Genomic DNA, 26,500 nt, shown 5'->3' with positions numbered 1-26,500 from the left:
TAAAACCAATACATTCTTTTTTTTTTAATTTAAATTTTTTATTGTTGACACTATTGCAGATGTCCTGCATTTTCCTCCTCTTTGCCCACCTCCACCCAGCCCCACTCTTGGTCCTCCCATTATTGTGTGTGTCCATAGACTATGCATATATGTTTTTTAGCGAATCCTACCTCACCTTCCTTTATCCAGTGTCCCTCACCTCCCTGCCCTCTGACATCCGTCAGTCTGTTTCATGTATCCATGCCTATGGTTCTATATTGTTTGTCAGTTCACCAAATGCTACATATTAGTGAGATCGCATGGTATTTGCCTTTCTCTGACTGGCTTATTTCCCTTAGCATAATAATCTCCAGGTCCATCCATGTGACAAAGATTAGGATTTTTATTGTGTAAATGTACCACAGCTCTTATCTACCCATCCACTGATTACATCCTGTCTTAATCTCACTTTGCCCTCACTTAACTGTAGCCTGCATTTGAATGAATAGCACACTCAAAATTATTCCAGTGGGAAAGAGGAGACCCATTTGATTTATGAATACAGTTGAATGAAGTTTATATTTCCAAAAGAAATTCCTGGGGGCAAAAACTGAAGTCATTGCATTTGCAGAGAGAAGCTTTTCCCCTCCGATTCCTTTCTAAAAATGAGGGTGTTTGTCTCCTTGATGCAGAGAGGCTGGTACACCTGGAGAAATTTGGGGCATAAGTTTGCTTGCTTTGATATATAGTGTCAATTTCTTATGGTCTCAAAGTTTGGCCAATTTCTTGTAAAATGGTAAAAGCTAAGCAAGTATCTGTTCCTTAAAATTCAGTTAATGTGCAGCTTCATTTGCATCAACATATTACACTTTTGAAATTAGTTCAATTACTACATTTTTAATTACGGTATAAATATATTAACTTTTTATATGGAGCAATCATTTTACGAGGAAGCCAAGTGAATGCATTTTTCTGTTCTTTCACCACAATCTTCAGATATGTAGAGGGCAATCCTATATAATAAAGAGCTAATATGTAAATGGTCCCCACGCCTTCGCGCCCTCGCACCTGGGCCAGGGGACCTGAGGCCGGGCTGGGGAACCTGAGGCCGCACCCCCCGCCCCAGTGTCAGGGCCAGGGTACCTGAGGCTGTGCCCCCCCCCCCCCCGGCCCTGCAGGGCTTGATGGGGGTGGGGCCGCTTGCATCTGGGTCTCACGCAATTTCAAGGTGTGCGCTGTCAGCACGTGTGAGCAGCAGCGGGAGCAGGGCTGCTGACAGACAGGGAACCAAGGGCCGCAGGGGGAGGGGACAGGAGGGGCAGGGAGGATGGGCCAAGACCCCCCCTTGTGCCTACCGCAGCCTCTTGGCCCACAGTTCCTTTCAAGGTGCACAAATTCATGCACTGGGCCCCAGTAGTAAAGTAAGTAGTGAAGACTAGAAACCGAAATTTATATATTTTATACAAGACATTTCTGTTTTCTTACCCCCACGTCTATCCCTGTCCCCAGAAAAGAAGGCGAAAAAAAGAAAAAGGTTTAACTATCTAGCCAAAAGTTAATTACTTAAGTCAGCTTGCCTTAATTTGACAATAAATTCAGGATTATATTTGCTAACTAAGCCTTAGCCGTGGAATGCATTATGTAAAAATGGTTAAAATGTAATAGGCAAAAAGCAAAAATGTTTTTACTCAAATGGCTATAATCAAAGCAGACACTTTCATACCCTTTAGCTTCGAAAACAGAATCGTGACCGGGAACATGCGGTGCAAGCATATCTAGCACATTTATTAACTGCCTGTCAACGCAGCCTGTCACAACACCCCAGCGTTCCGCCTCAGGAGCAAGCCCCAGCCCCAGCTCAGACGGGGAGCAGACCTACACCCACTCACACACATGTGTACACACACGTTGCAGGGATCCCCAACACAGCTTGGCACCCACACAAATTTCTTGTGTCACTTCTCCTCTTGACCAACGTTACCTGTGTATCTGCTTTGTTTTCTTTACTGAACTCAAAACTCTTCGAGGTCAGGATCCCTGACCGGTTCAGCATGTATACCACACAGCAGGCTGCGTGTTGTTGGTACTGAATGTGTTTGATGGATGCTAAGACCCAGGAGGAAGGAAGAACAGACACACAGAGTGGTCATGACAAGCTGCTGACACGTGAGGCTTTCCGGCCTCTCTCTAGACTCCCCCAGACGCTAATGCTGCAGATGGACACGGGCCTGGAACTCACGAGCAGCTCAGGACAAGGCTGCGGGTGGAGAGTGAGTGCAAAGTAGGAGACAGGGTACTAGGAAGAGCAGCAAGAAGACCCACGAAGCTAGGGAACGAGGGCCGAGACCCTCAGCCGGCCCAGCTCCCGTCGTCCTTTCTGCTCTCCCACCACTAAATCCCAGACCGCAGGGCCCTTTCTGAGGGGGCGGCGGCCTTGCCTCTTCATAGGCTCTACCTTCAGGCCCAGGCGCTCTCACATAAGGTCAGTGGCTTTGCTTTCCACAGACTGAGCTGGGGCTGAGGGTCCATGTCCCCTTCCTGGGGACCGCTAGCCAGCACCGTCGGAGCTGTCGCGAGTTCCCTGAGAAGGCAGGACCTGCAGGGCCTGGTCAGCTCTCGGCTGTGTCCATCTGTCCAGCCCCAGGAGTGGGGCCCGAGGGCTCTGGTTCTGGCTGTCCCACGGAGGCGCGCCCCTGGGGCAGCCCCTCAGGCGTCCGAGATGCTGAACAACTCCTGCATGAGGGGCGTGGCGAAGGGGTGGATGTCGTGGATGCGCAGCAGCCGCTGGGTGTGCTGGGCGTTGATGCTGCGGAGCTCGGTGAGCCTGGCCATGATCTTCAGGAACAGGAACCTGCGGGCCGGCCAGAGGGAAGGTTGGGGTGCAGCCCACCCTGGCCCCACCTCCCGCCCTTGAACCCCTCTGAAGTCGCCCAAGTTTGGGGGTTTTAATCTCAGAACAACATTTCAGGTCAGCCCAGGGAAAGGCTCAGTGGAATCACTTAAGCTTGTCTTTCAGCCTGTGGGCGAGAAGGTGGGGCGGCCTGGGGGACTGGAAGTGCTACACCCCCACGGGCACCTCTCGAGTCCGTGTACGGAAGATTCCCGTGGGGACACCCAGGTATTTCAGGCACCGAGTGCATGGGTCAATTTGTGGGGGAATCTCTGCCATGGCTAATGGCTGCGGGGAGGACCGAGGGCAGGGGTTATGGGAGCAGGGGTTGCAAGCAGCGATCCCTTCTGGATCTCGTCTGGGATCTCGGCCTCACTTTCCCCATGATGCCTCCTGGCTCCGTACAGGGGAGGACTGAGCAAATGAAGACACAGCCCCTGCAACACCCCAAGATCCTGAGCTCAATAGAAAGCTGGAGCAGGCCAAGCAGGGGCGGGGCTTAAGTTGGCACCAGCATACTCAGGGCTGGCCCTTCAGCCCTCGAGGCTGGAGCCTGTGGACCGCTGAGGCCCGGGAAGGGTGGAAGCCACTGTCTGGCCAAGCCCTTAGCAGCCTTCCTCCCTTGGGTTGTAGAGAGCCGACTAAGTCTCCTGCCCAGTTTGCTTGTCTTTGTTCTGGGAGGCGGTTAGGCAGTGCTCAAGAGAGTGGGCTGTGGACTCGGGACGCCTCCGGCCCCCACCCCTGTCGGCCGCGGACCTACCTGGGCCAGTCCCCCTGAGCCTCAGTCCCCTGCAGGGTGGTGGTAGCACCACTTGGTGGAGCTGTTTTCAAGACTAACTGAGAGTTCCTGGCACAAGGGCTGGCACTGCTCAGTAAATGACAGCTGTTATAGATGTACTGTTACCGTGGTAATTGTCACATCTTTAGTACCAGGTGGTCATTGCTGGCTATTGCTGGAGACCCTGTAGGAGCCTCAGGAGACTGCCTGGCTGTGCCGCCCTGGACCACAGAAGGGAAGGCCCCAGGCAGACGTGCGGCTGCGGGGCGTAGCCTCGGGCCCTTCTCCACTGCTGGGCTGGAGCCCAGGCTGAGGGGCAGGAGACCTCGGTGGAGGTCCCAGTGCAGGGCCCCAAAGCCCTGGCCCTCATAGCCCACCCCCGAGTGTCTCCAGTCTGCTCTCCCAGAAGACCCGGAACAGTGGCCGGCAAGCAGGGTGGGGCACCCCTCACACCCGCCCTGCTTGCGGCTCACCGGTGGCGGGGCTGGGGACGGTGGTACTCGATGTAGGCCTTCAGGGCGATGGCGAACTGCTCCTGCAGCTGGTCCACCACGCTGCGCTGCACCACCCCAGGGCGGTCTGTAAGGAGGGAAGCAGTGTGGTGCCAGCACGGCCACGAGGGCAAAGCTCCCAGCCCAGAGGGGGCACATTGCCTGGCAACACCTTGCAGAGCAGAGACCCCGGGCAGGGAACTGAGTGGAGCACCAGGAGGTCTGTGCATCCCGCCCCCACCCCCCCCTCCCCACCCCCACTGCCCCACCCCTGCCAAGGAGAAACCAGCAGGGCCCTACCCTGGCTGTGCAGTGAGAGGGGCAAAGCCACTGGGCAGGACCTTCCCTGGGGAGGGGAGAGGAGGGGAGGGGAGGACAAGGAGGGGAGGGGAGGAGTGGGCTAAAAGCTGAGGGGATGGGAGCAAGCCTGCGGGGGGGGGGGGGGGGGGGAGGGGGGAAGGGAGGCTGAGCGGCTGTGGGGTCCCCACCTGGGGAGAAGAGGGAGATGGCCTGCATGAGCACGTACTCCTCCTTGCGCAGCCGCAGCTCCTTCAGCATGTAGTGGAACTTCAGCATGGGCTCCAGCAGGAGCTGCTGGAAGCCCCCTGTGGGTGGGTGCGGCATGAGGACCCAGTCCCAGGCCTCCCTCACCGAGGTCTTCTGCCCTGCGGTCCCAGGACACGCACATCCTGGCTGGCTCCTCTCCCCCGCCCGGCTGATTCCCTCCCTCTGCCAGGCAGGCAGGAGGCTCTTGGGCACCTGCAGGGTCTTCCAAGCAGTAGGACAGCCGGCCACACTCCCAGGTCCCGGTCTCCGCGTTGAACACCGTGTTGAACCTCAGCTGGCACAGCTCAAAGGCGGCGCCCTTCAGCAGGGAGATCTGGTCCTCGATGGGCAGGTCCCTGGCAGAGGGGATGAGAGGGGAGGCTGGGAGGGGAGCCGCCACTGGCCAGCCCCACTCCCACAATCCAGAAATCGGGGGAGAGGGCAGGGGCAGGATGGGCTCCAGCCCTGAGGATTACTCCAGTTGTTTTTGGTTGCCTCCAATCTCTGTCCCTCACAACCCAGCCAAGCAGGTCACCCCTCCCTGCCCCTTTCTCCAGCCTCCCCCACCTCAGGGACTCCCCACTGACAGACGTCCCTTCCAGCCTAGCCCCCTCTCCTCCAACTCCCTGCACAGCCACTGACCCACAGCTGATGCCTTGGCTCCTGGTCCCTGGCCTCATATCTCCTGCCTCAGTTTCCCTACTTGGAGTGATTGCCTCTTTAGCTTCACTTGACTAAACCCTGCTAATCCTTCAGGCCAAGCTGTCTCTGCCTCCTAGACATCTGTCCGGGGTCCTTCTGCCGCTGCCACTCCTTTGGCATGAGCTCCATGCACCCTCTTCTTTCAGATCCACTCTACTGAGCGACAGATGCCATGAAATGTGAAATCGATTATACTCGCCTTCTCTCCCCAGCCCCCAGCCCGGGACCGGCAGGTAGTGGCCCTGAACTCTGTACTCTGTGCTCCCAACTCTGGCCTCTGATGAGCTGTGAGCCTGTGCGAGTGCCTTGGCTCGGTGAACTGCTTTCTCTCTGTGGACCGAGGGTGATCGCAATGCCGGCTCCTGGGCGGTTGTGCTCAGAACCGTGGCCGTGGGACTGGGTGAGTGGCCTCCCATCCTAGTGTACCACGGCCACTGGGTGTCGGTGGGGACCGTCAAGGTCCACAAGCGTAGGTAGGCCTTACTCCTGCTCCTTTGACCTCATTGCCACAATCTGACATCCATTCCAGCCTGTGGCCACCCTCCCCCCTTAAATACGTCCTATGTGTCACCCCTGGGCTCCTGGAATAGAACTGCCCCTGCCTGCTGAGGAGATCGGGCTCTCGTGTGTGTTGTTCGGCTGCACCTGAGCAGGCCTGGCAAGGCCAGGCGGCCACCCCGGAACAGGTATGCCCAGCACCATCTCCAGCCCGGACAGGTTACATGTCATAGGGCAGCGTGTGCCACACAGCAGGAGGATCCGGGGTTTCCCGCTGCCCCGCTGCCCCATGGCTGTTGCCCCCACACCTCGCTGTGGGGAGTCCTGACCTGGTTCTTAGGACTGCCCTTCCTCCTCGGGGCCTTCTCAACCACCTCTGACGGTGACTGCTAGAGACCCGGCGTCTGTGCCTGCCTCTCTCCTCCCTCTGGACTTCCTTCCCTTTCCTTCCAACTCTCCTTGTTCTGGAACTGCCAAGCTGTGAATCCTGCCCATTTGGGGGAAAAATAGGGGAGGGAATGACTACTGACTGTCCATCATATATGACCTGGATGCTCTTCAGATCTTTTCTTATTTCATAGGACAGCCCAGCACGTGGGCATCGTTAGCTCCTTCTAGTAGATGAGGGGGCTGAGACCCAGTGGGATTAAAGGGCCGGCCCACCGTCCCCCAGCTAAGGAGCCATGCAGCAGGGGCTCCATTCCCCCACAGTGCCAGGTCCCCGGAGTTGAGGGGCAGAGACAAAGAAGGGTGTTTGGGCACCAACATCCCCCAACTTCAGGAGGATCTAGCCCAGAGCCTTTGAACCTGTTGGCCATTTTCTGCTCCTTCCCATACCCATCCTCCACCCAGCCCCTGTGCCCCACCTGAAGTGGGAGATGACTTTGGCAAAGTTGATGATGCCTTTGAACATGTAGGTTGACATGTCAGCCATGTGAGGCAGCAGGGAGAAGATCTCTTTCCCACTGCCCTCGGCTGGGGGCTTGTAGTTCCAGATGCTGCCGTCTTCCCCCCGCAACTGCAGAGAGACCACCTTCAGGGAGGATAGATCTTCTCTGATCTTGCTCCACTTGGTAGCTTCTTCCCCAGGTGGAGTCTGCAGAGACTCTGGGAGCTCGTGGCCACTGCTGAGCACCTCTGGCAGCTGGGACCGAGAGGAGGTGGAGAAAGGAGAGGTAGGCAGCATGTATTCTCCCCAACGGGTTCCCACACAGGCCCCGGATGGGCACCCACAGCAGCAGGCTTGAGAGGATGCACAACTGCAGGCAGAAGCTCACCCGCGCACTCCACACACACACACACACACACACACAGCACTTGCTTCTTCTCCCTAGTCTCCTATCAGGTGGTGCACTTTCTGGATCTGTGAATTAATGTCCCTCACATCCCTGTCCTGCCCCATCAGACATGGGCTTGCTCCCTGTCCCTGGGGAAGGTGAGAGGGCCCATATCCTTAGCTACGCCCCAAGCATCCCTGGCCTTGTAGTTGGGAGACTCAGGGAAGGGTCTGGGGTCTACAGATGGAAAGAACAGACTCCTGGGGGCCCTGGCTACCAGTCCTCTGAGCTGAGCAGGTCACCCGGGGACACTGTGAGCATCGAAGGGGAGAGGGCACAGAGCTGAGACGTGGCTGACGGTGCTGATATCACTAACGTTTCTCGAATCAGTAAAACCAGTTCACAGAGATCAGACCCCCAGCATGCCCTGGCCCTGTTTTCATTAAGTCCTGAACCCCAGCAACCCTGGGACAACTCAGCTTCTAAGACTCCATTTATGGCTCAGACCCGGTTCCCACCTGTTGCAGAAGGAGGAAGCAAAGATTCTCAAACCTGAGCGTGTGTCAGAACCCCCCAGGGGGTCTTGTCAAAATACACTCAGGTATCTGAATTGGGGCATCTGAGAACTTGCATTCCTAACTAACAAGTCCCCGGGGTGCTGCTGCTGGTTGCAGGGGCCAGTCTTTGAGGACCCCTGGGAATGAGATTGGGGTTTGGAGGAGCTGGCATAGCCACTGAGCCAACTCTAAAGCCTCATACCCGGAAGTTCTTGAAATGGGCGAAGGTGGTGTCAAAGGTTCTCATCTGAGCGTCCATCAGCTCCCTGATCATCGCCCACTGCTCTTCAGTCAGACCCTTGGCTCCCGGGGGCTGCGTCCCAATCCGTTCTCGCTTCTTCCTGATCAAGGCTCGTCTCTGCTCCACGGCTGCGTCAGACATGATCACTGCAGGGACGGCCAGGGCAGGCTCAGCTGCCTGCAGGAACGAGGCGGCCCTCAACCCGCCCAGGCAGCAGCAGGGGAAGAGCTGCTAACAAGAAACCCAGACTCGTGAGGACGATGGCTCCTCTGGAGAAACACTTGGGTAAGGACAGAGGAATCAGGTGCGGCTGGTGTGCTGCCCACAACTGCAGGGTTTGTGACAACTTTGTGGAACAGTGGGAAGAGCTTGGCTTCAGACCAAAAGGTGCTGGGTTTGGTGACATCAGTGACCCTGGGTAAACTCCTGAACCCCTCCCGCCCTCAGTTTTCTTCTTTGTCATCTGGAGTGACGGTGCTCACCTCCTAATGCTGTTCCCATGAGGCATTGCATGGAAGGTGCCTAATGTAGCTCCTGGCTATGTATGTAGGAGCTACACACACACACACACACACACACACACACATACATGTGTACATCAGCATGTATACATATACATACATCTATATGAACATATATAGGGAAAGAGAAGGGTGGGGAAAAGTAGGTTTGCAGTTGTATTAATGATACAATCCTATATAATAAAAGGGTAATATGCAAACTGACCGTAACAGCAGAAAGACTGGAAATGACTGGTCACTATGACACACACTGACCACCAGGGGGCAGACGCTCAATGCAGGAGCTGCCCTCTGGTGGTCACTGCACCCTCACAGCGGGGAGCTCTGCTCAGCCACAAGCCAGGCTGATGGCTGCCAGTACAGCGGTGGTGGTGGGAGCCTCTCCTGCCTCCTCAGCCATGCTAAGGATGTCTGACTGCAGCTTAGGTCTGCTCCCCGCTGGCAAGTGGACATCCCCCAAGGGCTGCGGGGCTGCCAGAGGGATGTCTGACTGCCAGCTTAGGCCCCAATCCCCCGGGGAGTGGGCCTAAGCCAGCAAGTGGTCATCCCCTGAGGGGTCCCAGACTGTGAGAGGGCACAGGCCGGGCTGAGGGACCCCCCCGCCCCGAGTGCACAAATTTTTGTGCACCGGGCCTCTAGTAATAAATAAATGATAGCCTGGCTGGTGTGGCTCAGTGTTTGAGCATTGACCTATGAACCAGGAGGTCACAGTTCGATTCCTGGTCAGGGCACATGCCCAGGTTGCAAGCTCGATCCCCAGTGTGGGGCATGCAGGAGGCAGCCAATCAATGATTCTCTCTCATCATTGATGTTTCTCTCTCTCTCCCTCTCCCTTCCCTGCCCGGGCACACCCTGCCACTCACTCTCTGAAATCAATAAAAAAAATCTTTAAAAACTCCTGTATAATAAAGAGGGGATATGCAAATTGACAGTCACTCTGCCACAAAAATGGCTGCACCCACAGTGGAGGCTGAGTTCCCATAATGAGCCTTAACGAGCAATCAGCAGGAACCTGAGGCTGCGCGCCCCCCCCCCCCGCCCCCATGGGGCTTGACAGGGAACCTCAGGCTGCACCCCCCACCCTGGCGCCAGGCTGGGGATCTCAGGCCATGGCCCCCGCCTGGCGGGGCTTGACAGATTACCTCAAGGTGCGCCCCCCCCAACCCCAGTGCTGAGCCAGGGGACCTCAGGCTGCTTCCCTTGCCCCAGACCAAGGGACCTCAGGCCACGCCCCCTGCCCAGCGGGGCTTGACAGGGGATCTCAGGCCGCATCCCCCACCTGGTGGGGTTTGACAGGGGACCTCTTGGTCCTCCCTCTGCCCAGCGCTGGGCCAGGGGACCTGAGGCTGCGCTCCCCACTTGGCGGGGCTTAACAAGGGTGGGACCAGCCAGGTCTGGATCTAGCCCAATGGCGGGGCGGGGGGGGGGGGGGGGGAGGCAGGCCGGGTTGGTCTCATGTGATTTTGAGGTGCATGTGGGTGAGCGGGGACTTGACTCTGGGTCCCCTGATGTGCCCCAGACTCTGACAGAAGGAAGATTTTCATATACATTTTACTAATTTTATTTCATTTCTGACACTTCTATTATAGAGAAAGGGCAAATAGCAATATTAAAATACTTCCTCTAATTAATCCCCTTTTAATGTGCACAAATTTCGTGCACCGGGCCACTGTAAATACATAAATGATAATACAAGAATAAACTGTTTCCTATACTCACAACTATAATCCTACTTTTTCCCGCCCCTGTATATTCACACCCACACTCCCTGGAATGTAATAAGTGTTCAGTAAATGGCACCTGGTAGCATGTATTTCTGTCCACTGCATTCAATACCAACAAGACTCCTCAGAGTCACCCAGATTCTCCGAGTCTCCAAGCCCTTGGAAAGCTGGGGCCACTGCTTAGCAAGAAATGTCAACCCAACCACTTCTCAAGGAGCCCGGGGCTCTCAGGCCTCCCATGGGTTTCTGGAGCCCACTTGTGTGTGCACAGTGACGCTGTGGGGGGCTTGGGGGACAGCAGGGACAGCGGGTGGAGGCCTCTCCCAGCTGATCCCACAGGCCCAAGGAATGTGTCCCTGAAGGGGCTGCCCATCTGTGATCGCTGGAGACGTGCGCTGGAGGCGTCCAGCCCCTTCCCCACAAGCTGTAACCCAGAGTGGCCTGGGCACAAGCACACCAAAGCCCGCAGGCAGAACGAAAGCATCTGGTCCCCTGTCTGCAAACATTTCTCTGCAGGACGCCCATGGGGGCAGCAAGGGTGCTAGGCACCAGAAGCTGGGGTCGTATCACACTGGCATCTCTGGCTTCCCTCTCCCAAGTTCACGCCCCCCACTTTGCCGAAAATGCCACAAGGGCAATTATAAAGGGGTCAAAGAGTCACAAGGGCGCCTGAGGGGAGGGAAGGGCATGACTCTGGTCTGAGACGCCCACCCACCCAGAGCAGAGGGCAGAGGTGCCCTCCACCTGTCCTGCCCCCGAGAGGGACTGTGGTGCCGGCAGATGGGCTGCAAGCTCCGCTCCGTGTGCCTGCCCACCGCTCACAGGCCACGAGCTGCCTAGGGATCTGTGCACGGGCACACACCTGCATGGTGCCCGTGTGCACGCCTGCGCATACACATCCCCGAGGCCCACTCCACTGCGCCCCCCCCACCACCACCCCACCCCGCTCACGGTGCCCATGCACCCGGCCCCAAGCCCGCCCGGGCACACCCTGCTACTCACTCTCCTTCCTCATGCCGCTCTCCAGGCACTTGCGCAGGCGGCAGGCCTGGCATTGCCGCCGGGTCTTCTGGGTGATCTCACAGGTGCCCTTCCGGAAGGGGCACCGCAGCCGGGCGTTGCGTTTCATGGCCCTCCTGTGCGAACAAGGATCAATAGGTGGGCGGCGGGCAACAGGCCACTCCTCCCTTCTCCCTGCCCCTTCTGTCCCCACCTCTGGGGGCCTGCCTTTGCCCTGAGACAGGTCAGGCTCACGGGAAAGCTGGAGGGGGCTCCTCAATCTTCCCTCGAGGCCTGAGGTGCTGGAGGAGGGCAGCAGGTGGCAGCTTTCCTGTGAAGTTAGGCTGTGCTGGTGCTTCTGGGGGCCCAGCCCCGCCCCTGCCAGTCTGGGTGCCTCAGCTCCAAGTCTGGCCATGTCTCCACCCCACGCCCATTCCCTTCCCTTCACACCCCCTGGCCCTGTCACTGGGAACCCAGAGGAGGGCCTTGGCGATGTTTCTGTGGCGGTAGCCTCTTCCCAGATTTCTCCTTCTTGGAAGAGGGAGCCCGAGGAGACCAGCCCCAGAGGGTGAGACACATAGGAAGCCCTCTCTCTCCTTAGCCCCCACTGCAGATTGGGGGGGGGGATGGGGGGGCAATGGCTTCCCCCTTGGAAAGGTGGCTCCTCCTGATTGGCCTGGTGGAGCGAAGAGGCTCACAGCCCTGTGAGAGTGAGTGTGCCAGGTAGGGGAACGATGGGTCACAGTTTCTTAGAGACCCCAGCACAGCCACCCTGTCCCCACAGCCCAGCCATCCGGAACTGCCCACCAAAGACCAGCCAGTGGGGCCTAACTTTATCGCCCACCCCCGCCCTTCACAGCTGAAGAGAAAGAAAGCAATTCTTCCCTGGCCGGCCGCAGGTTCTGGTCCAGCAGAGTGGGAATGAGGGACAGCTGGTGGGAACATGGGCACAGACAGGAGTGGCTGCCGACGGGCCCTGGGGCTGAGCCCGAGGCTGAGTCACACTCAGGTGACGGATAGGTCAGGCCAGGGACCAGCCCAGGGAGCAGGTGCTTCACAGTCATCACCCCCTTTTGCCTCCCCTGCTGGTCTGGGTAAGGGACCCCTGATCCTGCTCGAGAGCATCCACAGGATACAGGGGAAGGCGCTCAGGTTTAGTATCGACAGGCCGTGGGTCAGATACTGGGCCAGATGTTTTTGCAGAGCTTCGTGCATTTAGTTCTCACAACTCTGCAACACACATCAAGTCACCTGCCTGGCACGGGTGTAGACACCTAGTCAAAGTAAATCGCGGGTGCGAGGGGGATCTGGCTGCGACATCTGGCACCCCATCAATCGCCAGGGTTGACTGGGCTGATCAGGCTGGCTGGGCGGGTGTCCCCTTCTCCCTCACCGCTCCACATGCGTCCCTCCCGAAACCCGCAAGCTGGGTGCTCCATCGAAGACAATGACCTCCCGCAACGGAGAGGATGGTCTTCAGGGTGTAGAGTAGCTGCATCCCCTGCCAGGCCCCCAAACAAGCTCCCAAAGGTAAATCGCTACCCGTCCTCCAGGTAATTGACAACTGAGCTTTGAATCTGTGGCTGCCTGACACCAGAAGGCAGCAAGCTCTTACCTCTGCGGTGCTGCCTCCTCTGGGGGTCCCAGGGCAGCCAAGGTGTGGGGAGAGCAGAGGACCACCCCCCAACCCCAGGCGGTCTACATCGATGCTACGGGCAGGGCCAGGTCTGGCTCAGGCGTCCGCCCTCCTCGGCAGGCCCTGGTGGCCTGTGCCTCGCTCAGGGGTGAGCTCTCTGTGAGCAGCCAGTGCAGGAGCAGCCTGGCGCCCAGGGTGGGAAAGGCTTCCTTGCTCTGCGAGAGGAAAAGCCAGGTCCTTCCATTCCCGGCTGCACACTGAGGTCTCTGCCCGCCCGGCACTGCACTGCCCCGAGCAGGCTGAGCTCAGAGCTCACGCAGGATGGCAGCGGAGAACAAACAGAGGAGCTGAGCTGCTGGTCACACCACAGTAGCCTTGCGACTTCCAGTACGAGAGGTAGCGTATTTTCCTTATTGGCAAACCCCTCTGAGTGGAGCGTTCTGCACGTGTAACTGAACGCAGCCCGACCCTGTTGCTGGTCTGCCCGCTCTTACAATCCACACGACCGCGTGCTCGTTTCCCACGGGAAATGGGCGTCTTAGAACCTGCCCTGGGCTCACCTAACCCCGGGGGCCCGAGAGTGGCCCAAGCTTGACCACAGCTGCCCGAAGCTGGGGTTTCCTCACTCAGGGCATGTGTGTGTGGACACTGAACTGCTCCGGTGACTCCTTGGGCTGACCCAGGCCTGGATGTCCTGTGGGCTCTGGTCCCCCACCCAGGGCATGCTGACCAGCAGCCCATTTGGGGGGACTGTAGGGGGCGCCCTTGCTCTAAGGTTTGTTTCCATTCACCTGTCCAGCCTCCAGGAAGTCAAGCTTCTGTCCTAAGAATGCCTGAGGCTCCCAAGGGTGGCCCCCCAGGTGGGAGCTACTCTCAGCATGCCCTGCCCTCCACAGGGGCCAGTGGGGAGCTCCCTCACAATCATGCCTCCGCCCTCTCCCTCCTCCCCCATCCCCGCCCCCCATTGGCTTCTCCTCCTGATCTGAGCCCTGCACTGAGCTTCACTCTTCTCTTTCTTCAGCTGGACAAGCTGAGCCCTTCTTTGTGGGCCTGTCTCGCTGTGCTGGGACTTTTCAGTCTTTAAATTATTGGATTATGGGCCTGTTTCTAGGTGAGCTTGTCTTTCACATTCTTCATTTATTTTATGCCATTCTTACTTAACAACCACTCTCTAAGACTGATTTGAACACTTGCATTTTGGACTTTCACATCCTTTCCTCTTTTACAGACTGAATTTCTATTTTACTCAGAATGTACAGAGAAACAAAGGGGTATCTTAATAGAAGGAGACCTTTTTCAGGAAGGAAGATGGAAGATGGATTCCTCTGAGATATACATGGCTCTCCTGAGACTAATTAGGAGGCCTTTGGACGGCCCCGGCCCACACTCTGAACCTGGGAGACGGTCAAGCTGCAGCCCTGGTGCCCAGTGGGCTAATGGCAGAGCCCCAGTCGGATGGGCCCCAGGGTGTCAGGGTGGCCGGTGGGGAAGGTGGCAGGGCACTCTACCTGAAGAAGCCCTTGCATCCTTCACACGTCATGACATTGAAGTGATAACCAGTGGCTTTGTCCCCACATACACGGCAGATGTGGGGCTCCCCATCCCCCTCCTCGCCATTGACGGCGGGCTTTCCAGGAGTGGAGTCTGCTTCTCGGCAGTGCTCAAGGTCATGGTGGTTCCTGCTTTCTTCAGGTCTCACCTCCAGGTTGGCTTCCGGCCCTCTGGGACTAGGAGTAAACAGCCTCGGGTCAGTAAAGGGCTGGACAGGAATGTGCGGAGGCTGTCCCCACGGGGGACCCGAGGGCTGACCTGTCACGGGAGAAAGAGGGTGGGGTGGAGTTGCCATAAACAGCGATGTAACCATCTACAAAAGCTGGAAGTCGTTTCCATGGCAGAAATCCAGGGCCTACCGAAAAACCTCCAACTACCCAGAGTCACAGAGAGTGTTCCACAGCAAAGACTGTCACAGGAAGGGACATTTTATACGCAAGGCATTGTTTCAGAGTGCGCATTGGAGGAAAACAACCTGCCTCCTGTTTTCAGCTGCATTCAGGAGCCACTAGGAATAGCAGGGTCTGGGGCTATGGAGATGGTTGCCAGACATTCTGCACGTAAATCATCAACTGTGGACAAAGGAAAAGTGAGACGACACTCCCTCTGCCATCAATGTAAAGGCCGGTCCCTAGAAGGGAGGCGGCACACAATTACAACAAGACGTGTGGATCACGGAAGCTCAGTAGATGGCACGCACCAAGAAGATAAAGAAATGTCTCTAGCCCAGCTGGCATAGCTCAGTGGTTGAGCATAGACCTATGAACCAGGAGATCATGGTTCGATTCCCAGTCAAGGCACATGCCCAGGCTGCCGGCTGGATCCCCAGTGTGGTGCATGCAGGAGGCAGCCGATCAATGATTCTCTCTCATCATTGATGTTTCTATCTCTCTATCCCTCTCTGAAATCAATAAAAATATATATTTTTTAAAAAAGAAATGTCTCTAAAGCAGTGGTTCTCAACCTTCCTAATGCCGCACCCCTTTAATACAGTTCCTCATGTTGTGGTGACCCCCAACCATAAAATTATTTTCGTTGCTACTTCATAACTGTACTTTTGCTACTGTTATGAATCGTCATGTAAATATATGATATGCGGGATGTATTTTCATTGTTACAAATTGAACATAATTAAAGCATAGCGATTAATCACAAAAACAATATGTAATTATATATGTGTTTTCCGATGGTCTTAGGCGACCCCTGTGAAAGGGTCATTCGACCCCCAAAGGGGTCGCGACCCACAGGTTGAGAACCGCTGCTCTAAAGGAACCGAAGAGAGACATCTACTTAAACTGTGTCTGATTAAACATTCCCCCAATTCCTTAATGAGGAGGCACTAGAATTAATGACAGAATCCCACTCCCTGATAGTGGAATGACTTTTACTTGGTTTTGCCTGTAAGTTTTCTGTTAACATAACTTGCATGGTCCATTCTCTCATATTATGAAGCCCTAGGTAGAGAACCCTGACATATTCTCCAAAGATGGTCCCAATAAAACTCACGTCCTGAGCCCCACCCTCATCAGTCCGCTCCCAGGATGAGTCTGGGATGATCTAGGACTTGCTTGAAGCAATAGAATGTGGGGAGGTGACACTGGGTCAGTCCTGGGCCTGAATCATAACAAGGCCTGCGGCTTCTGCTTCTCCCCTTGGGGGACCCCGACCTCACCATGTGAGAAAGTCTGGCTACCCTGGCGGGTGGTGGCGGGAACCACACAATGAGGCCAAGTGGAGAGAGAGAGAGCCCTGAGATGACACACATGAGAGAGACCCAGCTGCTCCAGGCTTCCAGCCATGCCCCCCGAGCTCGGCACATGTGAGGGAGCCCTCTGAGACGTCCCAGCCCAGGTAAGCATCCACCTGAAGCCATTTGGAGCGGAAGAACTCCCAGCTGAGCCCTCTCAACACACAGAATTGTGAAGGAAATAAAGTGGTGGCAGTTGTAATCCAGTAAGTTTTGGGGGGGGGTGGCTTGGTGCATGGCAAGAAATAATGGAAACAGATGGGGTTCAGTTAGAAACAAATCTGAACTGGGTTGGGGATGCCAACTGACACCCCCAATTCTGATCCTGTCCCACGCTTACATCAGACCTTATAGAACGGTGCCCGGTGGGCAGGAAAATGGCAGTGACTAGGTGACTGGTGTGTGCCAGCCAGGTCTCTCTTTTGTGTGAATTTCATGACGAGTCAGGCTGTGCTGACCTGAGGCGACGCCTGCCCTCGCTGTGCTGGGTGGCAGCTGGACACTGGAAAACCGTGGGAGCAGGTTCTCCCCTGGGGCCCCCAGAAGGAGCCAGCCTGGCAACGCTCCGGTTTTAGCCCAGGGACGCTGGCTTTGGACTGCGAACATCCAGAACTGCAAGACACTGAATTTTGTATTGTTTAAGCCACCAAGTGTGTGGTATGATTTTGTAAATGTCATGTTTAACCCATGAACCATGAGGTCACTGTTCCATTCCTGGTCAGGGCACATGCCTGAGTTTTGGGCTCGATCCCTAGTAGGGCACGAGCAGGAGGCAGCTGATCAATGATGTTTCTCCCATCATTGATGTTTCTCTCTCTCTCTCTCTCTCTCTCTCTCTCCCTTCCTCTCTCTGAAATCAATATAAGTGTATTTTTAAACATTTTTTCTTTTAGTTGTGATAATGGAGAAAAGTTCCATCTTCACAATTGTCGAGGATGTTGTCAGACAAGCACACCTCTACCAAGATTCTGTCACATGAGTCTTTTTATCTGAAAGAATGTTCCAGAGATTGAGTTCTGGCTCCACACATTTCAATCCTTGTTCCCCTCCTTCAGCCTGACACCTCAGGGTGAGCTGATGCTGGGAGGCACCTCGGGCCCCGCGTCTCCTGTCATGACAGCAGATGACCAGGTGGTGCGGGCCATCCTGGAGCCCGTTTCTACACTGGATGGCCAGCAGGAATGAGCTCACATGCAAGCACATGGAAACACACAAGCTAAATGTACCTCCAGCTCAGCTGCCTTTAGCCTGATGCCCAGTTGCCCATGGCCATCCCACCACAACTTGACAGTGGAAGTAAAAATTAATCTAAAGCCCACTGTGGTTAACTATCGTACTTTTTAATATTTTATAAAAGCGTATGACCCTGTGGAGGAGCCCGTGTAAGTGAGGGGCCCAGAGCCTCGGCTTCGTTCGAGTAAATCCATCTCTGCCGGGGTTCTGTTGTGCCTATTCACTCAGCCGCAGGAGCCGCTGGAGTCTCCGGGGAGAAGCCCACTCAGACAGCAGCACAGCCTTTCCTGCTCGGCCTCCTCTGTGTTACGTTTGGTTGTTGATGTCAGGCCCAAATGCCTGTGAAAGTGGCAAAACAAGGAGTCTCCAGAGAGGTCCTCCGCTGACCTGCAGGGCAGGATTGTTGGCCCTGCCCTTAACCCTGTGCTGCCTTTGACCTGCCCTGCCCTGCCTCTCGGCCACACTGGTAACTCTGTGTCCGTGATTGAGTGGCAAGGATTGAACCCACTCTTCCCTCTGGCAGCTCTGAAGAGAGAAGAGTGAACGTTGGCCAGAAGAGAATGGGAGTTAAAGTGAGATCTGGGGTTTTGAAAATACACCCATCAAATAAGCTTTAATTTTTAGCACAGGGATGAAAGAAAGCTTTTGATAGAAAAAGGAATTTCTCCCCCCACCATGGTTTAGAGCAGTGATGGCGAACCTATGACACGTGTGTCAGAGGTGACACGAGAACTCATTTTTTTGGTAGATTTTTCTTTGTTAAATGGCATTTAAATATATAAAATAAATATCAAAAATATAAGTCTTTGTTTTACTATGGTTGCAAATATCAAAAAATTTCTATATGTGACACGGCACCAGAGTTAAGTTAGGGTTTTTCAAAATGCTGACACGCCAAGCTCAAAAGGTTCGCCATCACTGGTATAGAGATATAAAGCGAATGGAGGTCAGTTGCACAACAACGTAAGTATACATAACATCACTGAATTGTACAGTTAAAAATGGTTAAGTGTACAATGTTATGTGCTATTTTACCACAATTTAAAAAATAACATCACTTGTGACTAAATAAATGCTGATCGAGTATTTAAAGAATATTAAAAGGGAAGCTGAAGTGTTAGCGCTGTGAGTGCCCACATGTCTCTGCCTGACCTGGCCCAGGAGGTCTCACACCCATGGAGGAGGGCGGGACATGGAGCCCGGAGAGCCTCGAGGAAGCAGGAGCCTGAGGCAGAGAAGCAGCGGAGAGGAAAGCAGCAACAGCAGTGAGAAGCACTTCTGTGAGGAGTAACCCGGTGACCAGGCCAGTTAAGCTGCATTTGATCCCACTTGACCTCAGTTTTTAGCCACAGTTGAATCCCCGTGAGGCTGTGCCCGTGGCAGTGGTTGACTGTTGCCTTCCTTCTCCCGTGTCTGCTTCAGAATCCCCACAGCTGTGGGGCACCCCGAGCTGCTTACAGCCCGAGACAGAGATTCTCCAACTCGACTGTGCATACAAGTCACCTGGGGCTGGTCAGACCCACATTGCAGTCCCTAGGTCTGGGCTGGGCCTGAACTCCCACCTTTCCAACAGGTTTCTGACGCTGTGGTCTGGAGGGCCCACTTGGAATATCAAGGATCTGGGAATCCAGCTACCCATCAGGGAATCGGCCACACACAAAAAGGTTGTGAGGGAGATAACGGAGGGCGGGCAGAGTGCAGGCAGAGGATACGGCCACAGAAAAATCGTGAGGATCCGGGAAATAAAGTGATCACACAGGCATGTGAAATGACTGGCATCACAAATTGTTGTTGAAAGTCAATATTACACCTGGGGGTGACAGAGACAGCCCTTCCCAGGAAAGGGGTGTGCAGGGGAGATGCAGGTAACATTGGATTCTCAAATGGGTCAAATCAAAAGGCTTTAGACCAGCCGTGGGCAAACTACGGCCCGCCAGCCGGATCCGGCTCGTTTGAAATGAATAAAACTAAAAAAAAAAAGACCGTACCCTTTTATGTAATGATGTTTACTTTGAATTTATATTAGTTCACACAAACACTCCATCCATGCTTTTGTTCCGGCCCTCCGGTCCAGTTTAAGAACCCATTGTGGCCCTCGAGTCAAAAAGTTTGCCCACCCCTGCTTTAGACCCAGGTCACCGAGATTAGGGGAAGGAGAGAGTGGGCAATTTGGAGTTGAAGCAACAAAGGGTCTAAGTGAAAGGGGGAAAATGTTAGAAAATAATGATTTTAGTGATAGAAACAACAGGATTATAAAATGTGCCCACATATGTTTTATATATGTCTTATGAGTATATACATAATATGCATATTTCATAATATGTATATATCTACACACATATTCATATGTATGAATGTGTGTGTAGCAGAACTTCTATGTACGTGTAAGGAATATGTATATCAGAGGATAAAGAGGAAGCAAAGCAGGTAAAGGGAAATTACATACGAATTGAACTTCTAGAAGTCAACAGTGAAGCTTATAAAACTGTTGACTTTGTTTAATGAAGTGAGAAGCTTGGTTAATTCATTAACTCGCATTACACAGGTTTTGATGTTTACAAAACGATTTCAACATCATCATTTCCTTGCGAGCTGCCTGCGAGGTCGTCAGAGCAGACCTATCTCTAGTTGAGCAGGGCGGGCAGGTCTGATTGTCCCTTTCACACATGAAGAAATTGGGGCTTTGATGTGTGTCCACATCAGGAAGGCTCTAAGTGACAGAACGTCTTTTCTTTCTCCTTTATTGTGAGTCTTCCTATTGTGCATGTCCCACGTCAATTAAATTTCTGTCACAAAACTCACGGGGATAGGATGAGGTCATATATTTTAAAATTTTTTGAAGTGGGTCAAGTATTGTGAGCAAAAGTCTCCCCTTCCTTGGTCCTGGCTGGGAGAGACCCAGAGGGACGTGGGAGAGCAGGAGTCACACTGTATGAATCCAAACAATGAGCGGCCAGCTGTTGCCTTCAGGTGGCCATAAAAGAGAGTTGGCCTTTGGTTTGCCGGGACGCAGTCATCAGTTCCAAGAGGTCAGAAAGTTCATTCCTCGACTGGATCAGGGTTGGGAGCTGGGGTCAGCCCAATTCTAAAGTACAGCCTGTGCCCTCTCCCAATATTTAACAGGGTGCACTGACCTCTGACTGAGCTCCCTGTCTCCTACATGCCTGTGTAGTGCTCTTATTGCCTACGGCTTTGTAGTTGGACTCCTTATTTGGAATTCATAGAGGCCCAGGAAGATTGTTTCATATACTACATAAGGGGTTTAAATATGTATCTTCATCTTAATTTTCAGTTGGATATTTAGTTTGTTATTTCAATGTTTCGCAGACATTCAGGAGGTATGAGAGATTGATGAGCAAGTCCTGGGTGCAGTCCCCTTCCAATCACACCACCTAGAAGGCCCCTGTCTGCAAGAAGAGTCCCACACACATTTATATGTCCTTCCTAGGTTGTGACTAGGGCACAACCCCAGCCTCAAAGAATCCTGCAGAGAAGTCTCCAAGAAATATGAGTTCACAGCATGTAATAAAAACAGATGAAAATCAAGAGCATGACAAGAGTACCTAAGGCATCTATCTAAGTGTAAATGGTACCCCCAGAATTGTGCCATGTACAACCCACACAGCTACGTCAGCTCTGAGACTAATCTTTCTCATGGCTGTTATTCAGCATTGTGTCGGAAGGCTAAGAAAGACAAATATATATTAGGTTGTGTAAAGACTAGAGAGGAAAGAAACTCTTGTTATACATATATAATACTAGAGGCCCAGTGCACAACATTTGTGCACAATTAGGGTCCCTAGTGGCTACTAGCTGCTGTCAGGGGCCTTCCTTTGCTCTGAGCCTCCCCCTAGTGGTCAGCGCACGTCATAGCAAGTGATTGAACTCCTAGTCAGTCGAACTCCCAAGGGAACACTTTGCATATTAGGCTTTTATACATATAGACGTTTGTGTACAAAGAAATTCCAAAGGAATCAACTGATAAACTCGTGCAACTATTAAGAGAATTCTGTAAGGTGACCAGACAAAATATCAAAACACAAAATAGATTTCCTATAAATCAGTAAAAAATCAATTAGAACAGTAAAACTATAACGGATATCAACTCAGGAATCGAAAATAAATACAGAAGAATAGAGTATCCAGCAACAGACATATAAAAGTGAGAACATCCAACTGAAATACATGTCAGAGGTGACATTTCAAATGAACAGGAAAAGGACAGACATTTCAATAAATGCTATTGGGACAATTCAGAGAAGTAAGTTCCAGGTAGACTGAAGATGTATTTTTTTAAATTATAGAAGTATTAGAGGAGAGTATGCCAAAATGTCATCGGAAGCTTGGAAGTTGAGATTGCTTTCTTCAATAAGACCCTAAGAGCAAAATTCATAAAGGAAAAAATGAGTAACTTCAACTATATCCAAATAACAATAGCATAACAATAATAGTAAATACTTCTGTTGACTAAAAGCAGAATGTTAACAAAGTTTAAAAAACAAATTACAGATTTAGAATATTTAGCGTATGTATATCAAAGAATTAGTATTAAGAAAAAATATGAAAGTCCTACAAACGAATAGAAAAAGATAACCCAACATAAAATGAGCTAAGGGTATGAATAAGCAATTAAGAAGAGGAAATATAATGGCCAAGAATTATATTAAAAGGTGTCCAAGAATTGCATAAAAACATGCCCAACTTCATTAGCTGTTGACTTGTGTCCCCCAGTACCTCAGGGTTTGACAGTTTTTGGAGAAAGGGCCTTTAAAGAGGGAATTAAGCTCAAGTAGGGTCATTAGGATGTGCCCTAACCCAACATGACTGGTGTCCTTGTACGAGGTGTTCCACAAAGAGACACACCAGGGATGCACTCACACAGAGGAAAGGCCATGTGAGGACAGAGCTAGAAGACAGCCATCTGCAAGCCAAGGAGAGAGGCCTCAGAAGAAACCAAACCTTCAGACACCTTCATCTTGGACTTCTAGCCTCCAGAACTAGAGAAAATAAGCTTATATTATGTAAGCCACCCCACCTATGGTATTTATTATGGCAGCCCTGGAAAACTAATACATTAGTAATCAGGGAAATTTAAATATTTTAAAAATGGGTTACTATTTTCACCCGTCCAACTGGAAAAGTAATAACATATTTAATAAATAGCAAGCATCAGGGTGTGAAGGAGTACTAACTAGTGTTCTCTGCTGGTGGGAGTATAAACTGGTACAGACACTGTGCAGGGCGATTCGACAATATCTAAAATTAAAATGCACACATCTCATGATGTAGCAATTCAATGTCTCAGCATATCCTCTAGAACAGCGGTTCTCAACCTGTGGGTTGCGACCCCTTTGGCGGTTGAAAGACCCTTTCACAGGGGTCGCCTAAGACCATCCTGCATATCAGATATTTACATTACAATTCATAACAGTAGCAACATTACAGTTATGAAGTAGCAACGAAAATAATTTTATGGTTGGGTCACAACATGAGGAACTGTATTTAAAGGGCCAGAAGGTTGAGAACCACTGCAAAACACTCACACATGGGCACAAGAAAGCATATACAATGAGGTCTTTGTAGCATTTTGATGGAATCTTGGAAACAGCTTACATATCCTATGTAATAAAAGGGTAATATGCAAATAGACTGAATGGTGGAACGACCGGTCGCTATGATGCGCACTGACCACCAGGGGGCAGACACTCAATCCAGGAGCTGCGCCCTGGTGGTTAGTGCGCTCCCACAGGGGGAGTGCGCTCTGCCAGAAGCCGGGCGAGCACAGCAGTGGTGGCAGGAGCCTCTTCTGCCTCCCAGGCAGGGCTAAGGAGCAGCGAGCAGGTGGGCAGTAAAGAGCGAGGGCTCCCGGACCATGAGAGGGGTGTCCGACTGCTGGCTTAAGATCACTCCCTCCAGGGGAGCAGGCGGACATCCCCCAAGGAGTCCCAGACTGAGAGAGGGTGCAGGCCGGGCTGAGGGGACCCTCCCCCCCACCACCGAGTGCACAAATGTTCATGCACCAGGCCTCTAGTCTATGAATAAGGCAATGGCTAAATATTAGTAAAAGGATTGTATGCTATGGAGTACCGTGTAGCAGTTAAAATTGAGCTAGAGCTACCTGGTACATATAAATCTGGACAGTATCCATATGGAATATGGATATGGAAAGTTTGTTGAGTGGGAAAACAGAATGATAATATGACAACTAGTTTATTAGTACATATAAGTATATGTGAAAGCAAACGAGACCATCTGGCAATAAATATACCAAATGGTTATAAGAGTTACTTTAGGGGAGGATGGCAGGATGGCTAAAGGAGAGTTCTACTACCTCTACAGCTTTTTCATTCTTATGAGGAGTACATCATAAGTTATAATTTTATAAAGCTATTACCTAGTAATAATAGTTTAGTCAGCTTTGTGTTGTCTGTCATATCCTATATAATAAAAGCATTATATGCAAATTGACTGAACAGCCAAACAGTGGAATGACCATCAGGACGACATTCTGGACGACCATCCGGGATCTCGCTATGACACCCACTGGTGCCAGACCAGCCAAGGCGGGTGCAGTGTGATTGGTCGGAGACTCAGCCATTGCCCCATGATCACTCTGCAGAGGGAAGCCCAGGCCACTGGCCAGCAGGGTGATCAATTGGGGGGCTCCATGATTGCCCCAAAGAGGGAGGCCCAGGCCACCAACCAGCAGGCTGTGGTGGGTGAGGAGGGCCTCTTTCTGCAAGGGAAGCCCGGGTCCCAGGTGCCAGAGGGAAGCCGGTGCTAGCAGCTGGGGGAAGAAAAGCCTACTCTTGCACAAATTTTATGCATTGGGCCTCTAGTTTATTCCATAACAGAGGAATAGCTTGAGACTAGTAGTTGGCAAACTTTTTCTCTATAGGGCCAAATAGTTAATATTTTGTGTTTTGGTAGCTACACTGTCTCTTTTGCAACTACTCAGTTCTGCTGTTGTAAAGAAAAAGCAACTATAAATAACACATAATGAGTGAGCAATAAAACTTGATTTATAAAAACAGCTAGTGGGCTGGATTTGGCCTGTGAGCCATAGTTTACAACTCTTGATTTAGACTGTTTATTATATAACTAAAGTTTTCTCAAGTTATTTATTATATTTTAACTAGAGGCCCGATGCACGAAGATTCGTGCAAGAAGAGGTCTTCCTTCCCCTGGCTGCTGGCACCAGCTTCCCTCTGGCACCTGAGACCCGGGCCTTCACTCTGGCCGCCACCTTCCAACTTCTTTTGGGCTGGAGCCGCCTCCCGCCCGCTCCGGGCAACTCCGTGGCCGCTGCTCAGAGGCTGGCCCTTGGCGGCCGGCTGGGGCTTGTGGGAGGCTTGGCTTCCTTTGTCGCTGGGGCGCTGAAGGAAGCCAAGCATCCCGCCCAAAGGAAGCCAAGCGTCTCACCCACTCCAGCTGGCTCTATGGCTCCAGCCGGCACCGCCATGTTTGTGGCTACAGGCGCCACCATCTTTGTCGAGGAGTGATGGTTAGTTTGCATATTACCCTTTTATTAGTATAGATATTTTTATTTATTTTATTTTTATCTTATTATATGTATTTATATCATTGTATTAGTACTTGCTATATAACTAAAACATTTTAAATAAAAATGTTGGTGTAAGGAAAAATTATCTTTTCTATTAACCAGCTAATTAAATAAGTACTAGCCTCTGAGGCCTTGCTTAGAATATTCAGTGGGGCCTTGACTTACAAGTTTAATTCATTCTGAGACCGAGCTCATTAAGGAGCTCATTAAGGAGCTCATTAACTCAAATTACTCTGTCAACTCAATGCAAAAAATCTCCCCAGAGACAGCTGGTATCTCAAAAAACTCGTTAGTCGGGACACTCGTAAGTCAAGGCCCCACTGTATATATATTTAATTGATTTCAGAGAGGAAGGGAGAGGGAGAGAAACATCAATGATGAGAGAGAATCATTGACTGGCTGTAGGGGGCTGAGCCCCAAATCCAGGCATGTACACTGACCAGGAAATGAACTGTGACCTCCTGTCTCATAAGTTGACAGATGCTCAACCACTGAGCCACACTGGCTTGGCCTTGCTCATAATATTTTAGACTCTGGTCATATCATTAGAGGCCAAACGCCCACCCCAGTGGGCCCTCTTTTTGGTGACCACTGGCCTTCCCAGCAGCAGAGGGCATGACTCTCCGTGTGGGAGGGGACAGTCCTGCCACAGCCGACCTACTAGTCAAGGTCCAGTGACCTCAGAGGTGACTCCTCACCATCCAACGCAGAGATGACTGAAAGCAAGGCATCTGGGCCCAGCCTGTTACAGGCTGGGCTGTGACATGGGGAGAAGAAGGACTCGGGGGAACTGAGCACAAGTAGGAGAGGCTCGGGTCAGTGGGACAAGGTGCCTCTCCTCAAAGCTCGCTGGTCCAAACCCCCTGCCCCCGGATGAGGCAGAGCTTCTGAGGGTCCCCTCGCTGAGGTGAGGCCTACGACTGTCACGCTGCCATAACTCAGCGCTGGTTCCAGAACTGCCCATGAAAACCCAGAGGAGCCAGGGCTGTGGGGTTCCCAGCTCCAGTCTCAGCGGGTTCTCTGGGTCAGGAGATTCCAACTCCGCAACATCGAGGGGCTGACTGTATGGGTGACTCCCAGCAGCTCCCTCACGGAGGTGGCCACCGCAGGATCAGGGCGCCTTGTTAATGGGACTCAATAGTAAGTGACTGTCCTCATGGCCTCTTTCATCCTGTGGACAGCAGCAGGGCCACTGGGATGCTGGCCTCCAACAAGATACATTTGTGTCCCCACGCTTTTTAGCATGAAGGGGGATTGGAGGGGGTGCAGCAAAAGAGGAAGAAGCAAAAACCATACCTGCTTGGTGGTAACTCCTTTGCTCTGACTTCTCCTTTGGGGTCCACTTTGAATAATCAGGAACAAAGGATCAATCAGAACCTCAAGATCCCCATTAGCTTAGTCCTTTGCTTTTCGCAGGTGAGACTTCCCTGGCAGGGAGAGCCTGCGACTCCGGCTCCGGTGAAGTCAGGCAGTGCGTCCGCGTCCTCGCCCCAGTCACAGGCTGTATCCCCAGGAGGTGAGCCAATCTCGGCTCTCACCTACATTTCAGTGCAGGTCAGATGTGGC

General features: G+C 52.5%; 1 protein-coding gene across 1 annotated transcript; it reads right to left on the bottom strand.

Annotated features, from left to right (window-relative positions):
- Window positions 1-872: 872 nt before the first annotated feature.
- On the bottom strand, window positions 873-26,500 carry NR1I2 (nuclear receptor subfamily 1 group I member 2). The gene is given in 10 exon segments (XM_070406267.1): window positions 873-2,830; window positions 4,121-4,226; window positions 4,627-4,743; window positions 4,898-5,040; window positions 6,751-7,028; window positions 7,921-8,105; window positions 11,207-11,340; window positions 14,348-14,478; window positions 14,481-14,566; window positions 26,231-26,500. Coding segments are annotated over 9 exon segments (1,269 nt in total). The 5' UTR covers window positions 14,511-14,566; window positions 26,231-26,500; the 3' UTR covers window positions 873-2,685.

Source organism: Myotis yumanensis, unplaced genomic scaffold, assembly GCF_028538775.1.
Source record: "Myotis yumanensis isolate MYYU_CA2020_CCGP unplaced genomic scaffold, mMyoYum1.0.hap1 SCAF_2, whole genome shotgun sequence".
Lineage (NCBI taxonomy): Eukaryota > Metazoa > Chordata > Mammalia > Chiroptera > Vespertilionidae > Myotis > Myotis yumanensis.
This window is presented reverse-complemented; position numbering and strand designations above follow the sequence as displayed.